The sequence below is a fragment of the Odocoileus virginianus genome, chromosome 7, assembly GCF_023699985.2.
Source record: "Odocoileus virginianus isolate 20LAN1187 ecotype Illinois chromosome 7, Ovbor_1.2, whole genome shotgun sequence".
Classification (NCBI taxonomy): domain Eukaryota; kingdom Metazoa; phylum Chordata; class Mammalia; order Artiodactyla; family Cervidae; genus Odocoileus; species Odocoileus virginianus.
Window position 1 is genome coordinate 61,892,585 of NC_069680.1, and position 24,123 is coordinate 61,916,707.

Sequence of the window (24,123 nt, forward strand, 5' to 3'; positions counted from 1 at the left end):
TCAACTAAGGTCAGAAAACATTAAATGGAAAATTCCAGAAATAAACAATTTCTAAGTTTTTAATCATGAACCATTCTGAGCAGTGTGATCCATCCCACCCAGGAAGTATCATCCCTTTGTCCAACATATCCCTTTCTCTCAGTTTTCATAATGACTGCCAAGGTATTGCACTGCTTGTGTTCAAGTCACCCTTATTTTATTTACTCATGGCCTCAAAAAGCAAGAATAGTGATGCTAGCAATTTGGATATGCCAAAGAGATGCCATAAAGTGCTTTCTTTAAGTGAAAAGGTGAAAGTTCATGACTTAATAAGGAAAGAAAAAAATCTTAGCTAAAGTGTGCTAAGATCTACAGTAAGAACAAATCTATCAATGAAGTTGGGATGAAGGAGAAAGAAATCATAACTAGTTTTGCTGTCACACCTCAAACTGCAAAAGTTATGATCACGGTGCATGTAAGTGCTTAGTGAAAATGAAAAAGGCATTAAATTTGTACAATAAGAAATTCTGAGAGAGATAGATAACATTCACGTAATTTTTATTATAGCATATTGTTTAATTCTTCTATTTTACCATTAGTTAATCTCTTACTGCACCTAATTTATGAATTAAACTTTATCATAGGTATTCATGCATAGGAAAAATATAGGATGTCTGGTATACGGTTTCAGGTATCCACTGGGGACCTTGGAACGCATCTCCTGCAGATAAGGGGGGGCTACTGTACTGCTTGTGGAAATGTAAAATGGTGCAGCCATTGTGGAACATAGTCTGGCAGTTACTCAAAAAGTTACAACTTTGCATTAATCATGACTCTGCAATTTCACTCTTAAGTATTTACTTAATAGAAATGAAAACATAAAAATACACACATAAATCTTTACAGCAGCATTATTCATAATAGCTCAAAAGTGGAAACAACACAAATGTCCATCAACTGCTGAATGGATAAATAAAATGTGGTATGTCCATACAATGGGTTATTATTTGGTAATAAAAAGGAATGACACTATATCCTGGATGAACCTTATAAACATTATGCTATGTGAAAGAAGCCAGTCACAGAAGATCACATATTGCATGATTCTATCAATATTTATGTGAAATATACAGAAAAGGCAAATTCACTGAACAGAAAGGAGACTGGTGGTGCTAAGGACTGGACAGTAAGGGGAAAATGGGGAGTTACTGCCAGTAACTATAGAGAGTTTCTTTCTGGGGTGATGAAAATGTTCTAAAATGTACTGTGGTAAAGGCTGCATAACTCACTATACTAAAAATTACTGAATTATATACTTTACATGGATGAATTATATATTATATGAATTATATCTCAATAAAGCTGTTACATTTAAAATATCTGTCAGTAGGAAAGGATAACTAACACTGTGAACACAGAATATTTTCCTATATGAAGCTCTGGTGCCAACTGAATGTACATCTGGATCCACACAATTTAAAAGAAACAGATTCCTATATAATTCAACTCTTTTATGTTAAGAGGTTAGGTGATAATGGGGCATGAAATAGTTGTAAGAGCTCTGAAAAGATTTAAAGACAACAATTTATTTTAAAAAGCCTTAAAATACAATCTAGCATCAAAAGAAAAGTAACACTACAACTAAGAATGGTACAGCTACGTATCTCTTAGTCCTACAATGGTTCTAATCAAACCAGCTTACAGTTGAGATCTCTGGTATGTATCTGAGAGAAATTAAAAGATGTACTTTGGCAAAAAGGGATACAAAAACTGTCCTAAACTATAAATTTAGTTCTAAATGGGGTTCTAAATGGGGACTCCTAATGAAGTCCTCTTCCAATGAGACTTTCTAAAACCAAAGTCAGTCCTAACAAAGGTAATAAAACCTAAATATGGGGTTTTGGTGGTGGTATATTTTGAACAACAGGCTTTAAAGAAGAAGCTGCACATAACTGGAATTTGTAGGTCCTGTTCAAATAGATGCTCAATGTGCTAGACAGCTTTCACTTGGCAGGTGGGGATGGGAAGAAAAATAATCCTTTTTAAAATGCAGATTATTATCCCAAATAAAGGGTTAAAACAAGGCATTTTTATATGAAGGCTTTTTAGATTCAGGAGGGGAAAAAAAAAACAAAACATTAACACAAAGTTTCTCAACCTTGGTGCTACTGCCATTCAGGGCTGAAAAATTCTTCATTATGAGGGGCTTGTCCCATGCATTGCAGTGAGGTAAGCAGCACGCCTGACCTCTATCCATCAGATGCCAGTAGTAGCCTGCTCCCATCTCCCTAACTGTGACAACCAAAGCGTCTCCAGAGAATCCAAATGTCCTCTGGGAGGACAAAACTGCCCCTAGTTGAGAATCACGGCTCTAACACTTACTTTTATTAGTTAATCTTCTCTTGTTTCTGGGAAAAAAAAAAAAAAAAGCTGCCATGCATTTCTTAGGACATACTTACACTAAAACAATTATTCACTGTCCACCTAAAATTTACTTAGGAATCCTGCATTTTTACTTGCTACATCTAGCAACCCTATGTGCAAGAAGAGTATAAGATTTGAGAAGCTATATAGCCCCATGCACAATATGTCCTTGCCCACTTCCACTGTACTCATCAAAACAAGATAATGGATATAAAAAAGAAGATATGTTAGAGATCCTTTGATCGCCCATTCTCTTCAAACCCCAGGGTTATCATTAGACCTTGCTGGTCACAAACTGCACTGTGGTTCTGTGGAGCACTTACCATTGGGGTCTTTCCTGAACAGAGTATTCATGACTGTAGCATGGAGTTTCACACTATTCCACTCTTTCACTATTAGTCCAGATGCCTGAAAACGTTCCAGTACTCGATCAACCAATTCCTGCAGCCTGGGGAAATTGAAGAAGCACAGAAACCTTAGTAAACTCCTGAACCCTAACAAATTCAACATTTACAGAGCATCTGCTCTGAGCCGATTACTGCACAAGGCCCTCAAAGAAGAGGCTGCAGTCCCCACCATCATGAAACGCACAGCTTTGTGTGGGTAACAGACCTGGAAACAACGCAGAACATCATGGTGAGTGTTAAGGGAGTGACCAACTGTATTTGGAGGGGCCAGGTTTTCACAGGAGGCTTAAGCATGGTCTTGAAGGAACATGGAAGTTTATCATCTTGGAAATCTGGTGCAAGCAGCCAGGTGCAACAGAGAGCTGCCTGAAAGAAAGTGCTTTAGTAGTCAATCCAGTCACAGAACCAAAAGCTACCATGACTGATGTGTTTCTGCCAGGATCAAATGAGGTCTGCCACAACTCGAATAAGACATTTGCTCACTGAGAAGGAGCATGCACTGTGAAGATCCTGGCAGCCCTTGCCACTAAATCAAAGAGGCAGAAGTGCGGTACCAATGAAGACAACTACAAGAAAATCCATAGGCACCATAACTGATGTTCCAAAGGGATTCCAGCTGGCTCGAAGCACTAGGGCTCTGTAGTGGATAAGTTCTGTCTTGATGGCTGTTCATTCCAATACCTCCAACAGAAACGATTCTTGCACAAGAATTTTTCTCTTTTTTCAGGTGTTCTGATCAACAGCTTAAAGAACACCCTTTAACACTTCTTATAAGGCTGGTCTAATGGTGATGAACTCCTTCACTTTTTGTCTGAAAAACTCTTTATCTCACCTTCAATTCTGAAGAATTTTGCCAGTTGTGCCACTGAGAAGGGGTCATTATTTCAGCAAGGGAGTGGTGGAGCAGATCTTGGTTAGAGTATTCAGAAAACAGCCATCTTATGTGACCACCCACTTATCTGATGGTGAAGTTCAGCCTGTGGCTTTTAGATATTGTGCCCGAACGTCCACCCTGAGCCTGGTGGAGTTCTCTCTGAACACAGGAGTTGACAGGGAGGTCTGTATCACAGTACAGCACACCTGGCCATGAGCACAGAGAGCACCGTGTTCCTTTCAACTTCTCCCTTGGTGTTTTTTGAGATTTGTACTGCACTCTTAACTTTCCTGACTCAAAATCTTTCCTTTATCACCAGTGTACTAATAAACAACAGATTTCACACTTTTTAGCTTTTACATTTTAGATGTACATACTAGTAATACTCTTTGTATCACACACCACCTCTTTTCCCAGATGCAAGTAGCCCTGAGACATTTGGAGGGTTTGTGAATCTTCCACTGCTTCTTGGGCCACGTGTGTGTGCTCACTCATGTCCAATTCTTTGCAACCCCACCGACTGTAGGCCACCAGGTTCCTCTCTGTCTGCGGGATTTCCCACACAAGAATACTGGAGTGGGTTGCCATTTCCTACTCTAGGGGATCTTCCAGGCCCAAAGATTGAACCTGAGTCTCTTATGTCTCCTGCATTGGCAGGTGGATTCTTTACCACTGTGCCACCTGGGATGCCAATGGCCTGTGGTAAAACACTGTGGCCCACTGAGTGGCTGCTCTTTGAGCAGGCTGGATGGGTCTGTTTTATGTGAGATATGGGTCAAGCTCACCTTGCATGGTCCATTTGTGGAAGTTTTCCTGAGGCCATGGGGCAGAATCTCTGGTTGCAGCAGCTGAGTTGCTCAATGCCTATATATATCCACAAGTTCAGCAGCCTCTGGTACCCCTATCCCTCAGTTATAGAATGTGGGCAAAACAACCATTTTCTGCTTGCACTCATATGGTGAAACAAGAGGGGGTTATCCTCCCGTAGAGATTAACTCAGAAACACAAAGGATTCTTTTCCCTTTCATGTTTTTCAGGCTCCAAAGTTCCAAATTAATATTTTTATAATTCTAGCTTCTTTATTTTAATCATTTTTATTAAATTCTGTCTACTAACCAAAAATATTTAAACATGAGTAAGCCACCTGATACAAAGAACTGACTCATTAGAAAAGACCCTGGTGCTGGGAAAGATTGAAGGCAGGAGGAGAAGGGGATGTCAGAGGATGAGAAAGTTGAATGGCATTACTGACTCAACAGACATGGGTTTGAGCAAGCTCCGGGAGATGGTGAAGGACGGGGGAGCCTGGCGTGCTGCAGTCCATGGGGTCGCAAAGAGTCAGATATGACTGGGCAACTGAACAACAACAACAAGCTATAATTAATAAAATAAATATCCATACCCTCACTGCTGAACTCCAGAAACACAACACAGGGCTGGGATGAGGGTGAGGTAAGTGAGACACTTGCCTGAGGCACAAAATTTAAGGATGTGCCAAAAAATGCAGTAATCACAAGAACTAATTTTTTTTTTTTTTACAAAAGAGATAAATAAGGTTTTAATACAATATCTTTAAAACTCAAAATTAATGCAAAAAAAAACTCATGATGAACAAAATACCACATTTCTGAATGAAGGCAAGATCAGTATTACTGAGTTTTCCTTTTGCCTCAGTACAGTTTGGCATAGGACATACCAGAACCCAAGGATACTTCCTGCTCTGAAGACCCCGCGACTGCCTGCCGCCTGCCACAGCATTTGCTGGGGTTGCCGCACATCCTCATGCTCCTCAACATGCACACTTTCCTACCAGGCTTCCTCCACTGAGCAGCTTGCCAACTGCCGCCTCTGTGCCTTCTGTTACCTGGGCCCCACACGCCCACTTCCCCTTCCCTCCATCTATACAGATTTTATTATCCTTCCAAGCCCAATTAAAATCCCACTTTTCCACGAAGTCTTTCTAAGTACCTAACACAACCACCCCTCAGTATCCATGAGCAAACAGTTTGCTCTTCTCTGAAATCCTACCCCACTAAGTAGGCTCTACTTAACCTTCCCAAGGATAGTCCCTTAATGTTTCACGTTTGTCTGTCTTGTTCCCCCACTGGACTGTCTGCTCCTCAACAGCGTATCTGTCTTGTATCTGCCAGAGCACCACTGAGCTACACATTTTGTAACTACTTGCTATGATTGGTTAACTCATGCATTGGACTGATTAAAATCTGAGAACTGGATGTTAAAAAATAAAATAAGTACGGTCTTGAAGGATCATTAAAGATTTGCAAATGAAACCAGGGAAGAAAGGACACATCAAGCAGGAGAAATAACGTGTAAAGATGCAAAGGCATGCAAGACCACAGCTTACCTTGAAAACTACCAATTAACTTAATATAACTGTAACAAGTGAGAGAAAAAGGACAGTGGAGATGAACTGAATGTAAGCAAGTGGTCAGAGAATGGGAAGCTATGGAAATTTTTTAAAAGGGAATGATGTTGTCAGATGTCCATTCATGAATCTCACACTGTGGAAGACTGGAAAATGCTTCAGAAGGGAAGGGACCAGCAGTACTGAGGTCAGCTAGGTGGTATTAATAATAGAAACAATAAAAAACATGATGTATCAGGCACTATTCTAAGCACTTTATATCTCTTAAACCATTTTATCTCTATCTTACCAACGAGGAAACTGAGGCACAGAGAAATTATAAAATTTGACCAAAGTTACTTAAGTAATAAGTGATATATCCAAAATGAGAACCCATGCAGTCTGGCTTCAGAGGACCACACTATAAAGGAGAAAGGAACAAACATCTAAACTATGGCAGGAACAAGGAGAACAGAGACAAGGTTATGTATTAATACTCAAAAGAGCTTGTGAGAGAGAAGCTGGGACCCGCAGACACAACAGTGTTATAGGAGAGGAAGCAGCTGAGAGCCACTCCCACGAGCACACCCAAAATGAATGACCAGGTGGGTCACTGACCAAGGTGGGAAGTGGTGGAGAGGGTTAACAGTGTGTATACTTCTGCATGTGTGGCACTGAGTATCTAGTGGGACGTGTCCAGGAGAGATGGAAATAACAGAGCCTGAGGCTCAACAGAAAAAGCTGAGCCAAAGACAGACTTGGGAGATCAGTGCAAAAACAGTAGTTAAAAGTGTGGGAAAGATGCAACCACAGGGTGAGGAGGAGTCAGAACAAGAAGAGAGCTAAGAACAGAGACCTTATGGGACACTCCTATGTAAGGAGCCAAAAGGAACCAGCAAGGACAATCAATAAGGATGATCAGAAAATTACAATCAGTGAATTTAGCAAAGTTTCAGGATATAAAATCAATACACAGAAATCACTTGCATTTCTATATACAAACAGTGAAAAACCAGAAAGAGAAATTAAGGAATCAATCCCATTCACCTTTGCAACAAAAAGAATTAAATATCTAGGAATAAACTTACCTAAGGAGACAAAAAGAACTGTACACAAAAAATTATAAGACACTGATGAAAGAAATCAAAGATGACATAAACAGATGGAGAGATATTCCATGTTCCTAGGTAGGAAGAATCAATACTGTGAAATGACTATACTTCCAAATGCAATCTACAGATTCAATGTGATCCCTAGCAAATTACCAATGGCATTTTTCAGAGACCTAGAACGAAAAACTTCACAATTCATATGGAAACACAAAAGACCCCAAATAGCCAAAGCGGTCTTGAGAAAGAAGAATGGGGCTGGAGGAATCAACCTTCCTGACTTCAGATTACACTACAAAGCTACAGTCATCAAGACAGTATGGTACTGGCACAAAAACAGAAATATAGACCAATGGAACAAGATAGAAAGCCCAAAAATAAACCCATGCACCTATGGGTACCTTACTTTTGACAAAGGAGGCAAGAATATACAATGGGGCAAAGACAGCCTCTTCAAGAAATGGTGCTGGGAAAACGGGACAGAAACATGCAAAAGAATGAAATTAGAACACTTCCTAACACCATACACAAAGATAAACACAAAATGGATGAAAGACCTAAATGTAAGACCAGAAACTATAAAACTCTTAGAGAAAAACATAGAACACTCAATGACATAAATCAAAGCAAGATCCTCTATGACCCACCTTCTAGACGAATGGAAATAAAAACAAAAGTAAACAAGTGAGACCTAATTAAACTTAAAAGCTTTTGCACAGCAAAGGAAACTATAAGCAAGGTGAAAAGACAACCCTCAGAATGGGAGAAAGTAATAGCAAATGAAACAACTGACAAAGGATTAACTTCCAAAATATACAAGCAGCTCATACAACTCAATGCAAGAAAAACAATCCAATCAAAAAGTGGGAAAAAGACCTAAACAGACATTTCTTCAAAGAAGACATGCTGATGGTTAACAAACCCATGAGAAGATGCTCAACACTGCTCATCATTAAAGAAACACAAATCAAAACTACAATGAGATATCACCTCACACCAGTCTGAATGGCCATCATCAAAAAGTCTTACAAACAATAAATGCTGGAGAAGGTGTGGAGAAAAGGGAACACTCTTGCACTGTTGGTGGGAATATAAATTGATACAGCCACTATGGAAGATGATATGGAAATTCCTTAAAAAATAAGGAATAAAGCCACCACATGACCCAGCAATCCCACTCCTAGGCATATACCCTGAAGAAACCAAAACTGAAAAAGACACATGTATCCCATTGTTCAGTGAAGCACTATTTACAATAGCTAGAACATGCAAGCAACCTAGATGTCCATCGACAGATGAATGGATAAAGAAGTTGTGGTACATATACACAATGGAATATTACCCAGTCGTAAATAGGAACACATTTGAGTCAGTTCTAATGAGGTAGATGAACCTAGAGCCTGTTATACAGAGTGAGGTGAGTCAGAAAGAGAACAATCAATGCTGTATTCTAAGGCATATATACGAAATCTAGAAAAATGGTACTGAAGAATTTATTTGCAGGGCAGCAATGGAGAAACAGACATGCAGAACAGACTTGCAGACATGGGGAGAGGGAAGGAGAGGGTGAGATGTATGGAAAGAGTAACACAGAAACTTACATGACCATATGGAAAACAGATAGCCAACGGGAATTTGCTGTATGGCTCAGGAAACTCAGAGGCTCTGTATCATCCTAGAGGGGTGGTATAGGAGGGAGATGGGAGGGACGTTCAAAAGAGAGGGGACATATGTATACCTGTGGCTGATTCATGTTGAGGTTTGACAGAAAACAACAAAATTCTGTACAGCAATTATCCTTCAATTAAAAAAATAAATTTAAATTAAAAAAAAAATAAGGAGGAGGAACAAGAAAAGGAAAACTTCAGAAAGGCTGAAAGGTGAATTATAAAAGGTGGGCAGGGGTGGAGGGAGGAACACTCAATATAGTACAATGCTATAGAAAAGTAAAGTAGGAAAAGGAGCAACAGATGCCTACTTATTTCTTAAAGTCATAACATTATTTGCTAGAGCAGTTTCACTGGCATATTGGCAATAGAAGCCTTACTACAGAGCACCAAGGGAGAGGCCAGTGAGACAGGGAAGGGATATGGGCACATAAGCTCAAGAAATTTACAAGGAAGGGAAAAAACTAATTGCCTTGGTAACTAGATAAAGAATCAAGGACAGGTTGTTTGCGTCTGTTTCCAGTGAGGAGACAGAGTTGAAAATGCTTACTGACAACACGAAAACTATCCAACAGAGATGGAAGATGAAACTTCAAGCAAGAGAGGGGACTGACAGAACAAGATCTCAAATGAGACAGGAAGGGCTGGTGTGTCACAGGTGATGGGAACACAGAGATGAGCGGAACAAGTCCCTGCCCTCGAGTGGCTTACATTCTGGTGGAAGGAGACAAACAATAAACAAACATGCACATGACATCAGGTGGTGCTAAGCACCATGAAGAGAACAAAATGGAAGATAGAGAGGAGAAAGGGTCTGATGGTGAGTGTACTATTTTAGACCAGTGATCGAGGACGGCTTCCCTGATAAAGTGACACTTGAGCACAGACCTAAGGGAACAGCACTTCAGAGAAAGGGAACAACAGATACAGTTATCTAAGGCAGCACGGCATGACAGAGGAACAGGAAGACGTCAGTGTATGAAATGAAGCTGTGAGGAGAGGTGACGAGGAGGGAGCTTCCATAAGGCTTTTAGGCCTCTGTAAGGACTTGTCTTTAATTCCAGGTGAGGTAATGAGCTTTTGGAGAATTTTCAGCAAAAGAAGGGCGTAATCTGACTGGCATTTAAAAGGAAACCTCTCATGGCCCTATGGAGGACAGACAGTGGAGGGCAAGGAAGGAGGCAGGAAGGCGGCAGGAAGGCAGCCCAGAGGCTCACAAGCCAGGTGGCGGGCGTGGCACCAGTGCAGGTGGTGAGGAGCATGGTGGCTTTTCTAATACATTGCAGTCAGGAGTTGAAGATAATGACTCTAAAAGAATTTTTGTCCTGAACAAGTGAAAGAGTGTATATCAAAGAATAAACCATACTCCCGGATCATGAGAAATTCTGCGGAGAGAGAAGGGCAGTGATGAAATAGAGACAGGCAGAAGCAGGGTGTGAAGGCTCCTGTGTGTCAAGGCAGGGTTGCTGCAGTCTCAACAGCCCTAGGAAAGCCAGGTCAGGCTGTAAGAAGCAAGATACACGAGGGGAAAACTAAAGGCATGGAAGCCAGTTAAAACAGATGCTGTGCTTCCTGGCACAGTTGTCTTCATCTTTTTCTGATTACAAAAATAATACACTTGTTATAAAAAACAATGGAAAGTGCAGAAAAGGAGAAAAAGGAAAAAACCTTACCATCCACAGATAAAACACTTATTTGGGGGTTAGATAATTTTTAAGTCTTTTGCTACAGACATATATCAATTTTAAAAAGACAAAACAGTTTTCTGTAACCTGCTTATTTAATATACCCTGAATATTTCCCCATGATATAAAATATTTTTCTCAAGTATTTAAACTAGTATTTTAACCAAAAGGGTTAACCAATAATACATTAATAAGGATGGAGAAAGAGGACTGATTCAAGAAAATGACTTTGTTCCTACATTCCTAAAGGGAAAATAAAATATATTCACAATGCACATAATCTGATTTTGCAGTTAATTGATTTAATTAACTGTGCATGTGGCTCTCCAAGCCAGGACCTACATTATCGTGTCTAAAGTTTCTGATTAACTAACACCTCATAAACTTTAAAATATTGCAACAGGTCTAAACATAATCAAGCACTGCAAAATGCCTCTCAATTTCAAATCACAACAGAATGATGCCTCCCTGTTCCCTCTTGTCTATTAAAGAAGTGGATAGGGAGCTCAGATGGAGAGAAACAGCGAGCATGTTAATACTAGAGGAAGGAAATTAAATTGATCAAATGAAAGAATCCAGTTTCCAGCTTTGTCTTTCTGGAAAATTAAGACTCCTGCCAAACTTACAGACTCAGAACTTTGAAGAGACTAAAGTCCTTTCAAATGTTCTACTGTAACCTGCTCATTTTAAACAAGAGGAAATGAAGCAGACAGGTTGAGGTGCTCAGTCATGACAGAGAGAAAGGGACTCCAAGGCTCCTGGCAGCCAGGGCTGCTCTGCTATCAAATAACTGTGCACTCCATGAAGCGGGCTCTTTATCTTATCCACTGCCTTATCCCGGCACCCAAGGATTAACTGGTACCCAAGTTAATGCCTAACTGACAAATCATCAGTGCTCGATGAATAGATGTTGCAGGTATGTATGCATGAATTCACAGATGACAAATCTTTGGAGGTCTATTTAAAAGAACTTAAGGGTGCTTAGAAACAAACACTAAATTTCAGGCTGCTATCGCAGATACTACATTTGACAGTATATCAGTATATTTCTAACAGTATAGTCTTTCAATTCTTACTTCATTGAACCAGGAAAGGTCCTGGTTGATTGTGAAAGAGTCACAAAGCTTCTCCATGCCTTTGCATCCTCATAAGTGAATTAAAAATAACATAGGGTTGCTATGAGAAAAATATGAGAAAAATTCTTAAGCAGCTTTATCATTTTGACAGAACTGTGTGTTTGAAAACAGAAGTCAGTTATTAATGTCTTGAATCTGAGCTCTTAGTTCAAAGGCTTCAGTTCAGTTCAGTTGCTCAGTCGTGTCCGACTCTTTGTGACCCCATGAATCGCAGCACGCCAGGCCTCCCTGTCCATCACCAACTCCCAGAGTTTACTCAAACTCATGTCCATCAAGTCGGTGATGCCATCCAGCCATCTCATCCTCTGCCGTCCCCTTCTCCTCATGCCCCCAATCCCTCCCAGCATCAGGATCTTTTCCAATGAGCCAACTCTTCGCATGAGGTGGCCAAAGTATTAAAGGCTTATAAGCACTCAAACATTCCAGAGGCTTGGAGCTGTACAGCAGAATGACCACTGACTCCCTAGAAGTGCAAATTCCAGGCTTCTGTTTGCCAACCCCCCCCCCCCAATTTAACTCAGCTCTATCCAATTAACATTTCCTGAGTGCTCACTATATACAGGCATTATGCCAGTCACTAAAAGAATTAAAAACTAAGCAAACACAGTTCCTGTCATTAAGGTGCTTACAATCTATTAAAATAACTACAAAGAGGACATTGGTAATGACACAAACAATACAAAGTGCTTTGATAATTTAAAGGTGGAAGACAGTACTGTTAGGCTGAGGCCAGAAAAGGCTACCAGAAGGATGGGGTGAAAAGAGGAAGTTAACCAGACTCACTTCACCTTTGAAAATCAGCTGAATAAGTAAATCACTTAAATAAACAAACATTCACTGAACATCGACTATAAGCCATGAATTATAAAAGCTAGTGGATATATAATGCTGAAATAAGACACTCCCTGCCCCCAAGAATCTTAAAGTCTACTTGAGCAAAAAGAAGGATAGCAAGGAGGACAGAAAGAGATGAGGAGTAACACAGAAATTTTAGTCATAAGAAACGACATTAAGAAAGATACAAAGGATCATCAACAAGCAGTGAAGCTGGCTAGGGCTTGGGGCAAGTGCAAGATAGTGGAAGATCAAGTTGAAATATTAAGTTGGTTTCATCCTGTAAGATCCTGACTACTAGACTGAAGAATATGAGCTAATTCAAAGAATGATGTAAAATGATGGGAGATTTTCAAGTAATAGTAAGTCCTACTGTATATAGGTTAAAGCTTGGAAAGGCTGTGTAGTAGTAGGACTTATACACAGTGACATAAAAGTAATGTCTAAGTAATGTCTCTTGAAAAGAACTATAGAATAATATGAATAATGTGGTCCAGTTTGTATAAAACAATATGCACAGACAGTGACTCTCAGCAGTATCTGCTCTGCGTACAATCTATCACAGAAGAATATAGGGAAAGTGAGAGCAGGGGAAAGGGGGCCATTTAATTTTCATTTTACCAATCTGGGAGGCTTTAGTTTTTTGAGAGAAAATAATATGAATGGAAGATGGCAAACTGGAAGACAGTACTGTGATGCTGGGCTGCACAGTTGTAGAATTTAACTACACTTTTTCTTATCTTCTTTTCACCGAACTTCTCAAAAGAGTGGTCTGTCTCCAGTTATTCTTAATCTCCCTTTTCCACCCCATGAGCACAGGCCTTACAGTCAAACACATTTGGGTCAAACCATAATTCTATGACTTACATGCACATACTGATTACTACTGATCTTGGTATGATGAAGTATACCAAGTATATCTGAGCAAGTATAATACTTGCCTGCTTTACCAACATTTTAATTAAAAAAAAAAAACTGATAAGCTAAAAGAAAAAAATTAATATCAAAAAATAGCCACTGATAAGATGTTTATATATTCAGACTAACTAGTTTATTTCTCTCTTGCTTGGTCTTTCCACTTTTGAGGGGGGAAAAGTAAACATGTATTTACAAATTGTTTTATAATCACAGAAACACTATAATGATTACGACAAACCCTCTGCCCTCCAAGGATTTTAGAGTCTACTTGAGGAAAAAGGATAGCAATAAGGAAAGACAGCACTTAGACACAAGAAGTTTTTATTTCACTTTTGTTTTTTAGATTTTTTTAATTTATTTTTAAAGATGTTTTTTAAATGACCAAATAATTCCAGGTTGACAGCCATTTTCTCTAGAAAACATCCTGCTGTCTTCCATTGTTAATACTTCCATTGTTAATAAAACATCCTGCTTCCATTGTTAATACTGAGAAGTCCAAGGCCTGATAATAGTCAATCCTCTATAGATGACATCTTTTAAACTCTTCAGTCTTCAGTGTTCTTCACTTCCATTGTGATTTATCTTGATATGGATTTCTTTTTATTTATTGTGTGCATTTATTTTCTTTTTCTCTTATCTTTGTTACTGCTTCAATCCAAGCCCCTCTAATCTCTTCATATGGACATCTCATGTGACCCTACCGCTCCCTCATTATGCTTCATCCACACCTGGAATTTGCTGGGGTTTTTCCTGTCACAGGGCTTCTGCTCCACATTTTCTTTTGCTTAGAACTTCCCACCACTCCTCTGCCTGCAAACTCTCACTCTTTTCAGACCTCAATTCAGTATCAGTTCCTCAAAGAGGATTTCCTTAATCCTGCCCTCCTGCAGTTTAAGCTGTCATGTTTTCCGTCTTTAAAAGAGCACTGTTTTCTGCCTGCTTCACCTTTGTCACACTTTGCAATGATATATTTGTGTATTATTTATTAACATCTGCTTTCTCCATTAGTCTGCAAACTACAAAGCAGGCAATGACTATGTCTGGCTTTACTCACCATTCTATATTCACAGCCTAGCACAGTGCCTGGCACAGAGCAGGCATTTAATAAAGTTTTATTGAGTACACAAATGACCAAAGATCAGTGTTCCTTTCACATGGTGTATAACACTGCCTCTAGATCTGTACTTGGTATTTATTCCCTTTTCCTAACATGCTACTACCTCAGTTGGCAAATTCCTCATTCAGTAAAGAAACCTCCTTTCTGAAGCCTCCCTTTACAAAATTTGCACACACATAGGCATAGTTTTGCTGCTCATCCATGCACCTGCAGAATCTCAGTGACAGTCTGCACCCTAGTGTATTCTAGTTACTGATATCTGCCTCATCCATAAGAAAGAATCCCTAGGGTCTACTGCACCTCATATCCTGGGCACCTGAAAAATGCCCAGGGAAAAGGGGACTGGAAATGCCCTGCAAGATAGAATAACTGATGGGGTCAGGTCTTTGCAGAGATAAGAAGGAATGGGGTCCCAGAGTAAATAAAGGGTTAGCCTCATGAGAGATAATGCATGCCGTTCTTCAGAATGAGTGTGAAACTGAATGGGGTGGGTGTGATGAAAACAGGAAGACTGTGAGGGAAAAAGGAAGTTGACTTGGCTTCATGTACTCAGTTTAACGTGAGGAAGATACTCTTCTAGAGGGACAAGGGTGGAGGCCTGTGAGAGTAAGAGAGAACAGAATAGCCACTGTGTTCAATGCTTAAGTCTTAGCAATATTGACTACTAAGCAATGAGTAAAATGGCTGAATGCAAATGCCCTACAAAGTCAAGGCTTTACAAAACATAAGAATCTAACAATACGTGTTGGAGAAGGAAATGGCAAACCCCTCCAGTGTTCTTGCCTGGAGAATCCCTGGGACGGGGGAGCCTGGTGGGCTGCCGTCTATGGGGTTCAAGAGTCGGACACAACTGAAGCAACTTAGCAGCAGCAGCAACAATACACGTAGCTATACCTTCCCAGCTCTTTTTTCAGAGGAAAAAATCTGATCTAAGTGGTTCCATTCTTTTGTAAGTCAGGCACTTCAAGGTCAAGCATTTTAAGGGAATCATTGATTTAAAAATATATGAAACCATACAGAAAAAGCTGAGTATGTTTTTTAAAATTATAACAAGGCCTCTCCTCCATAACTGCATTCAATAGGGTCTCTTCACATAAAAAAACACATATGATTGGATGTACCTTAAAAACAGGGCTATGTATTACTCATTTCTCTATCAATTTACAGTCATGCAAAATACCTTGCACAAAGGAGGCCTTCAAATAGTTTTAATGTTGAGTTAACTCAGGGGTATATAAAGTCCCTTAGACACTGCAATTGGGGGGAGGGGAATCTACAAATCTTTTTGAAATAACACAAATGTGTCTCTTCTTGTGAAAGTGGAATGGGCAAGGAAAAAGAGAAAACAGAGCAGAAGGAGAGATGAAAGTGAAGTCATTCAGTCGTGTCTGACTTTTTGCGACCCCAGGGACTGTAGCCTACCAGGCTCCTTCGTCCATGGGATTTTCCAAGCAAGAATACTGGAGTGGGTTGCCATTTCCTTCTCCAAGAAAGATGAGAATTATTAAAAAAATGTTCTTCGTTGATCTATTAGTGGATTTAGTCAACAATTCACATGACTTTTCAACTTACAAACTCTCATAATATCAAGTGTGCAAAATCTGTAAGGGTTGTGAAATAATGCAACTCAGATGGGGACTTGAACCCACGGTTTTTAAACAGATCACACACATGGCCTCAGGGCTTTAATGCAGCTCACCTTCTTGATGTCTCATCACAGAAAGAATTCAGTGAGACACAAAGTGATAGGCAAGAAGTGAATTCATTTAGAGAAAAACACACTGAACAGAGCATGGGCCATCTCAGAAAGCAAGAGGGGCCCCAGAGGATGGGGTTGTCAGTTTTTACAGGGTTGGGTAATTTCATTAGCTAATGAGTGGTAGGATTATTCCAATTATTTTGGGAAGGTGCAGGGATTTCCAGGAATTTGGTCACCATCCACATGTTGACCTTTTATAGTCGGCCTTCAAACTGGTGGCTCAGAAGGTAAAGAATCTGCCTGCAGTGGAGGAGACCCAGGTTGGATCCCTGGGTTGGGAAGATCCCCGAAGAAGGGAATGGCTACCCACTACACTATTCTTGCCTAGAGAATTCCATGGACAGAGGAGCCTGGCTGGCTATAGTCCATGGGGTCACAAAGAGTCAGACACAACTGAACAACCAAGACACACTTTGGAACTGCCATGGAGCAGGTGTCCCTTAGCTAATGCTAATGTATTACAATGAGGTTACCATAAGGCTTAAAGTCCACTGGAAGTCAAATCTTCTGCCATCTTCTACCTAGTTGGTTATAACCAGATTTTGTCATGCCCTATGGCTATGTCCTTTTATACGGTTCATGAGGTTCTCACAGCAAGTATACTGGGGTGGTTTGCATTCCCTCCTCCAGTGGATCACATTTTGCCAGAACTCTCTGCTATGGTCTGTCCATCTTGGGTGGCCCTACACGACATGGCTCATAGCTTCCTCAAGTTACACAAGCCCCTTCACTACAACAAGGCAGTGATACAAGCTGAATGAGTTACAAGCTGGAATCAAGATAGGCAGGAGAAACATCAACAACCTCAGATATGTGGATTATACCACTCTAATGGCAGAGTGAAGAGGAACTAAAGAGCCTCTTGATGAGGGTGAAGGAGGAGAGTGAAAGAGCTGGCTTAACTAAATATTAAAAAAAAAAAAACAACTAAGATCATGTCATCCAGCCCCATTATTTCATGGCAATGAGAGGAGGAAAAGGTGGAAGTAGTGACAGATTTCCTCTTCTTGGGCTCTAAAATCACTGCAGATGGTGACTGAGGCCTTGAAATCTGAAGACGTTTGTGACTTGGCAGGGAAGTTATGACAAAGCTAGACAGTGTGTTGAAAAGCAGAGACATTATTCTGCGGGCAAAGATATGCATAGTCATGGCTGTGGTATTCCCAATGGTCACATACAGTTGTGAGAGTTGGACCATAAAAAAGGCAGAACACAGAAGAACTGATGCCTTCTAACTATGGTGCTTGAGGACACTCCTGAGTGTCTCCTGGACAGCAAAAAGATCAAACCAGTCAATCTTAAGGGAAATCAACTCTGCATACTCATTGGAAGGACTGATGCTGAAGCTGAAACTCCAGTATTTTGGTCATCTGATGCAAACAGCCGACTCACTGGAAAAGTCCCTGATGATGGAAAAGATTGAGGGCAGAAGGAGAAGAGGGTATCAGAGGTTGAGATGATTGGATCGCATCACCAATGCAATGGACATGAACTTGGGCAAACTTTGGGAGATGGTGAGGGACAGAGGGGCCTGGCATGCTGCAGTCCATGGGGTCACAAAGACTTGGACACGACTGGGCAACAAAGCCTATGTCATTCTTTTAAAGGTTGTGCCCTACCGCCTTCCCTTCCACTTCAGTTGGATTTGTGGGAACATAAAGGGTACATTCACCTCCTAAGACCTTTCCTTTCCATTAATGTAAGGAAAAATTATGTCTGAGCACTGTCTTCAAAAGACATCTAGCTTCTACAGCTCTTATTTTCCTTCGCATTTCAAAAAGCAATGCTTTTCTATACTTGAAAGTCGACATCACTTTGCCGATAAAGGTCCGTATAGTCAAAGCTGTGGTTTTTCCAGTAGTCATGTACGGATGTGAGAGTTGAACTATAAAGAAGGCTGAGTGCCAAAGAACTGATGCTTTTGAACTGTGGTGTTGAAGAAGACTCTTGAGAGTCCCATGGACAGCAAGGAGAGCAAGGCAGTCAACTCTGAATATTCACTGGAAGGACTGATGCTGAAGCTGAAGCTCCAATACTTTGGCTATATGATGCCAAGAGCTGACTCACTGGAAAAGACCCTGATCCTAGGAAAGATTGAGGGCAGGAAGAGAAGAGGGTGGTAAAGGATGAAATGGTTGGATGGCATCCCTGACTCAATGTACATGAGTTTGAGCAAACTCCGGGAGAGAGTGAAGGACAGGGAAAGCCTGGCGTGCTGCAGTCCATGGGGTCACAGAGTCGAACATGACTGAGCGACTGAACAACAACAAAATACTTGAAAGACCTTCTATAGAACTAAGGATCTAACCATTAAACATATTCAATGGAAACACTCAAAGTAATGATTTCATTACCCTTGCTTAATGACCACCCTCTCTTCCCTGGGAGCCACATCAAATAGGGTAAACCAAAACTGTGCAGTCTATGAAAAATTCACTATTTTATTTAATGAAACACTGTAATCCATGTAAATTTTCCATATAGCTTCATGTTAACTGCCTAACTCTAGGCTATAACAGATTTTAGTTTTACAACAGTAAGGTACAGACAAAAATTAAGACTTGTAACAGAAAAAGGAAAGACAGAGATTGGGCTGAGTCACTGTGACACTTATAAAATTACAAGGTTTATCAACGAAATAAAAAACATGCCTTTAAAACATTTTTAAAAGTGAGTCAGCCCCAAAGAATCGGAAACAGCTCTACTCACAATAGCCAAAAGGTGGAAACAGACCCAAATGTCCATCAACTGATGAATAAACAAAATGTGGTATCCTTTCATACAATGGAAAATTACTTAGCCATAAAAAGGAATAAGCACTGATACGTGCAATAATATGGATGATATTGAAAACATACACTGAAAGAAGCCAGATACAAAAGGCCACGTACTGTATGGTTCATTTATAGAAAATTTACAGAATAGGCAAGTCCATAGAGTCACTAGACTAGTGGCTGCCAGGGGCTGGGGCTGGGAAGAGGGAAGTATGGGGCAAGGGAGAAACAGAGAGTGACTGCTTAATGGGTCTAGGATCTCCTTTTGGGGTGATAAAAATGTTCTAGAACTAGACAGTGGTGATGGTTGCACAATGCTATTAATGTACTTGACGCCACTCAATTATACCCTTTAAAACAGTTAAAATGATGAATTTTATTATGTGAACTTTACCACCTTCCAAAGAAACATAGGTCACAACTTTCTATTTTATTATAGGAATAAGAATTGGAACACAGTTTATTCTACTCAGCTGAGCATACGTATACTAAAAACCGCAGGAATTCAGGGCAAGGTTTTGCTATCTATGTGCTCCTAAGGCAAGTTATTTAAGCTCTCTGAACCTCCCTGATCTATAAAATGGGCATAATAAAAGTATTTTATATAAATGTTATGAAGATAAAATAGAGATAAAACAATCTAAGCACAAAATCAGGCCCATTAAAATTAAATTGATCAATAAAATGATCAATCTCAGCCCTTGAGTAGGTGTCTTTTCAATATTCTGTGTGATGAAATTAGCAGGATGTATAAATCACTCAGACTGTATATGAGACTAGATGGCTGTCTGTAGGAAAGGCATTTGCAAGCTTGTTAGGTTTATAGCTCACTAGCCTCTTTGTCCATGGAACACCATTTTTGCTTCAAAGAACAACTGACAGACAAATTATGGTTATTCAGACTTGGCTTTTTGGCAGACATTTTCTCAAAAAAGAACTTCATGGAAAACAATTACCAGTATTTTTTTTTCCAATAACAAAATTCAAGCTTTCAAGTGAAAACAAGAATTTTGGAAAACATGTCTGCTACCATGAGCTTGACAGATTCCCATACTTAAAGATTTTGATGAAATTAGTAGTGATATTAATGTACTTTTTTCTCCAGTTTTCCTGAGAGATAATTGACATTCATCACACACAAAAAACTGATTCTGTACCCTTTTTTTCTTCCATTAACTCAAAATTCACTTTCATTGGAACTGAAAGAGGAGACAACTGAGATTATTAATTCAAATTGAGATAAGCGAAACTACATGAGACCCTCCAGGAAAGCAATTTGGAGGCCTGCCTAGAGACATAGATTTTCTCTACAGGATTTTTTGTTCAGTGTGAGCTCTGTTTTATCCTGTCCCAGTGAAAAGGCCACACAAAAACAAACTTCCGATTCAAGATGGGCTCCTCTGCTCACCAAAGGCCTTGCATAGGCTAAAAAATAGCACTAACACTGAAAATGGCCTCAGAAATGGTATGGGTTGCAGACTGAGAATCTCTAATAGGGATTAAGGTGTGGTAATAACAAAAATTAAAAGCAGCAACCATTTTTAATGTATGCTGTTAGCAAGTGCCAAGCACTGATCTAGGAATTTTCTATTACTTCAATTTTAATATTCCTATGGAATTTGTGTTACAGCCCTGTTTTGCCCTTTTTTTCATTAGATCTGTATTATGTCACTTTTGAAACTACCATCCTAGTATGCCATTCTTCTGCCTCCTATTATCCTAGAAAACATGAAGGAAGCACTGAGTTCCATAAAAACTAGACTGTACTATCAATATCCACCATCCAAGTAATCCAATAATTACCAAACTAAAAGTCTGATACTTCTTCCTACAACAAATTCCTCTTGCAAAATATTAACTTACTATTTCAGAATAAGAAATACAATACACTCCTTACAATAGTAAGATCTCAAAGAAAAGGAATCAAAACTACCTAAACTTCCAGGAATGCTCTGAGGCACCTATTGATTAAAACAAAGGAATATTTCAGAAACATACCTGTTGGAGCCATCTTTCATATGGACTTTGGCATAAAGAACATCCACCATGCCAGGATCATCATTCATGTATTCTATCCCTGCCATCTCTACTTCCAGGGGTTTGCCCCCTGAAATGTCACTGCAAAGGAAAAAACATTAGATTTTCATAATTTTTTAAGCTAAGAGGGCTATTATATTTTGAAACATGGTAAACATACAGAGTCAAATATTACAAAAATGAAGTTGTTGGGGTATTTTAATTTAACTAACATGATTTAACTGTCCTTCTAATTTCAAACTGATACATGTTTAATGAACACAAACTAGAACCACAAGTATTCCCAAAGTCACACCATATCTATCCCAAGACCAGTTTATTATTAATAGCATATCTATCTAAGAAATGTCTAATGAAAGACCAAGTGATGACAGTTCTGACTGACAGGGCATTTACTGCACTGCCCACCTCTCCAGCTGTTAGGGAAATTAAAATGGATGTGGTCTTGTTCAGGGTTCAGAAGTAGCGGAGAGGCCTCCACCAACTTCTGACCTTGTCTGGGCCCTGCCTGGACTATGTGCCTGCTTGTGAACACACCAATCATTACCAGTAAGTCAAATGGCACTTTAGATAAGAAAGGGAGTGGATCTTGGAATTTTTTAAGCCCCTGGAGGCCTGGCTAACCCCACTGAAGCCTAACGAAATTTGGTGACTCACAAGATGAAACAATCAGCATCATAAAAGCAAAACCACAGCTGCATTTTTGCACACAAACTGATGATGATACCAGTTTGTGTCCTGGGATTATAAATGGGAGCCCCCACAAACTGCAATTCAAAATCTCGCCCACAGAGTAGATGAATGGCTCAGGGCCCTTCTCCATTGAGACTCCAGATTGCTGTTAATAAGGTATTTCCAAGAAGGGTTCAAGTATGGGTGTAGGTGTCAGCTCAATTTGGTGATGTGTACTCTGCATCTTCTCTCTATTGTTTCTATTTCTTTTTTCCCCAATGACTGTATATTGAAATTAAGTTAAATAATCTGCTATTAGAAGTTAAAATTGTTTAAATGTGTGTAATGAGTAGTTTCTTGTTAATAAATCCTTCAAACCTAAAACAAAGCAAAACATTCAGCAAAACACCAGTTTTTACCTCATTATTTCTACAAAGTGCAAACAGTATTTTATGCATGTAACAACAGTGAAGGTGCAAATTGGTATCACATCTTTAAGAGCAATTTGGCAATATTTATAAAAAGTCTTCAAGAATAGAAACCCTTTGCTCAGGCACATATCCAACCACAGCCAATAAAGAAAGTTCTTTCAGAAGAATTCCAACTGATAAATGTATAAGTAAAAACAGAATCAGAATATCACTATTTTTCAACTCCTGATGAAATATTTAATCAGTTTCATTATTTGTACAAAGGATGGAAAGTGGAAGTGTTAGTCACTCAATCATGTCTGACTTCTTTGCGACCCCGTGGACTGCAGCCCTCCAGACTCCTCCGTCCATGGGATTTTCCAGTCAGAAATACTAGAATGGGTTGCCATTCCCTTCCCCAGGGTATCTTCCCAAGTCAGGGATCGAACTCAAATCTTCTGCATTGCAAGCAGATTCTGTATCATCTGAGCTGCCAGGGAAGCCACCAAGGATGGGGATAAGAAAAATTAAACATAAACATTATATACATACACACACATATATATATATATGCTTATACATATGTAAAATCTCAGAACTGATATAATACAAAGAAGATCAGGGTGCTTGGTGGGATGCACCAAGGTGCAGTGGGAAGGAAACTCTTCACCACATATCCTTTGAACTTAAAATTTTTTGAACCATGTATTATTCATTAAAAAGTTAAAATAAAAAAATACATGCAAAAGAAGCCAAATTCAAGAAGTATATATACTGCACATACATGAAAAAGAAGCCAAACATAAAAGCATATGTGCTTAATGATTCTATTTATATGATATTAAAGAAACACATTTAATCTATGATAATAGAAATCAGAACAGCAGTTACTTCTGGAAGAAGTGAATTTACTGGAAAACAGCATGAAGGAACATCCTAGGGTGATGGCAATGTTCTCCATGGGGATTTGGGTGAGGTTACATGGGTGTACACATTTATTAAAATTTATCAACTACACTTAAGATCCATGCATTTTACTGTAAGTAAATTACACCATAAAGAAAAAATACATATATGAATACAAAAAAGTATGGGCACATATGCTCCAAACTGCTGATGGTAATTATTTTTAGGTAATACTACTACAAGAGACATCTTGTTTATCCGCAATTTGGGGCTTTTATAAATCTAACATGTACTGCTCTCCTGTTAAATAAAATCCACCATCTTGCTTTCTTCTCAGACCCCTTAAACAGATTTATACTTCAGCTAGTAAATAGGTGTGCCAACCCAAAACCCAGCTAAAAATCAGCTCATCACACAGCCTTCTCCAAGGCCCATGAGGTCAAGGACTCTATTCATCTTTTCTACTCCCATATCCCCAGCAACTGGAACAGTGCCTTATGTAAAGTGAGTATTTCATAAATCTCTGATGATGTTCCACTGTAACTGGAGATGTTCTGGACAATTTTGTGATTATGGACACATGCCTATATTATCACTGAATAATGATATGTAGGATAATTCATTGAATAATGAATGTGGTACTGGCTCAAAGACAACAGGATGTTATGATTCATCAAAAGATAATTACAAATAAAGAAAAACAAAAAAGTCTTACTGATATTTAATTGAGGCCCAGGGAGATTCTTTAGGAATCCTAATGACAGACTTCCTTAAAACATTAAGGCCATTATTCTTTCACAAGACAAGAATTTTTCTAAGAAACTACATAACCCAACTATTTCAGACAGACACTTGAATGAAAAAAATAAGTCTCAATCATAATTATCTCTATCACCACGTCCAACAAGTGGGATACTCGAAAACACAAGCCAAACTCCGAAATATCACCTGATTGAAGAATTTAGCTTCAATCAGCAATACAGTGCATCTTCATTCCTAGTAATAGCCATAGAATTCAATATGAAAGACTGCCATTCAATTCATTCAAGT

At 39.3% G+C, this 24,123-nt stretch overlaps 1 protein-coding gene across 8 annotated transcripts in view; it reads right to left on the reverse strand.

Annotated features, from left to right (window-relative positions):
• The window catches only part of ASCC1 (activating signal cointegrator 1 complex subunit 1), a 103,087-nt gene that overhangs the window by 27,862 nt on the left and 51,102 nt on the right, over window positions 1-24,123 (reverse strand). For all 8 annotated transcript variants that reach the window (XR_011488776.1, XM_070470803.1, XM_070470801.1 and 5 more), the window contains exons 7-8: window positions 21,047-21,166; window positions 2,727-2,851 (exon numbers count right to left, since the gene is read on the reverse strand). Coding sequence is in view for 7 of the 8 variants with exons in the window: in XM_070470803.1 (XP_070326904.1) it covers window positions 2,727-2,851; window positions 21,047-21,166 (245 nt within the window). In the remaining variant the exon portion in view is untranslated. The remainder of the gene's footprint in view (window positions 1-2,726; window positions 2,852-21,046; window positions 21,167-24,123) is intronic.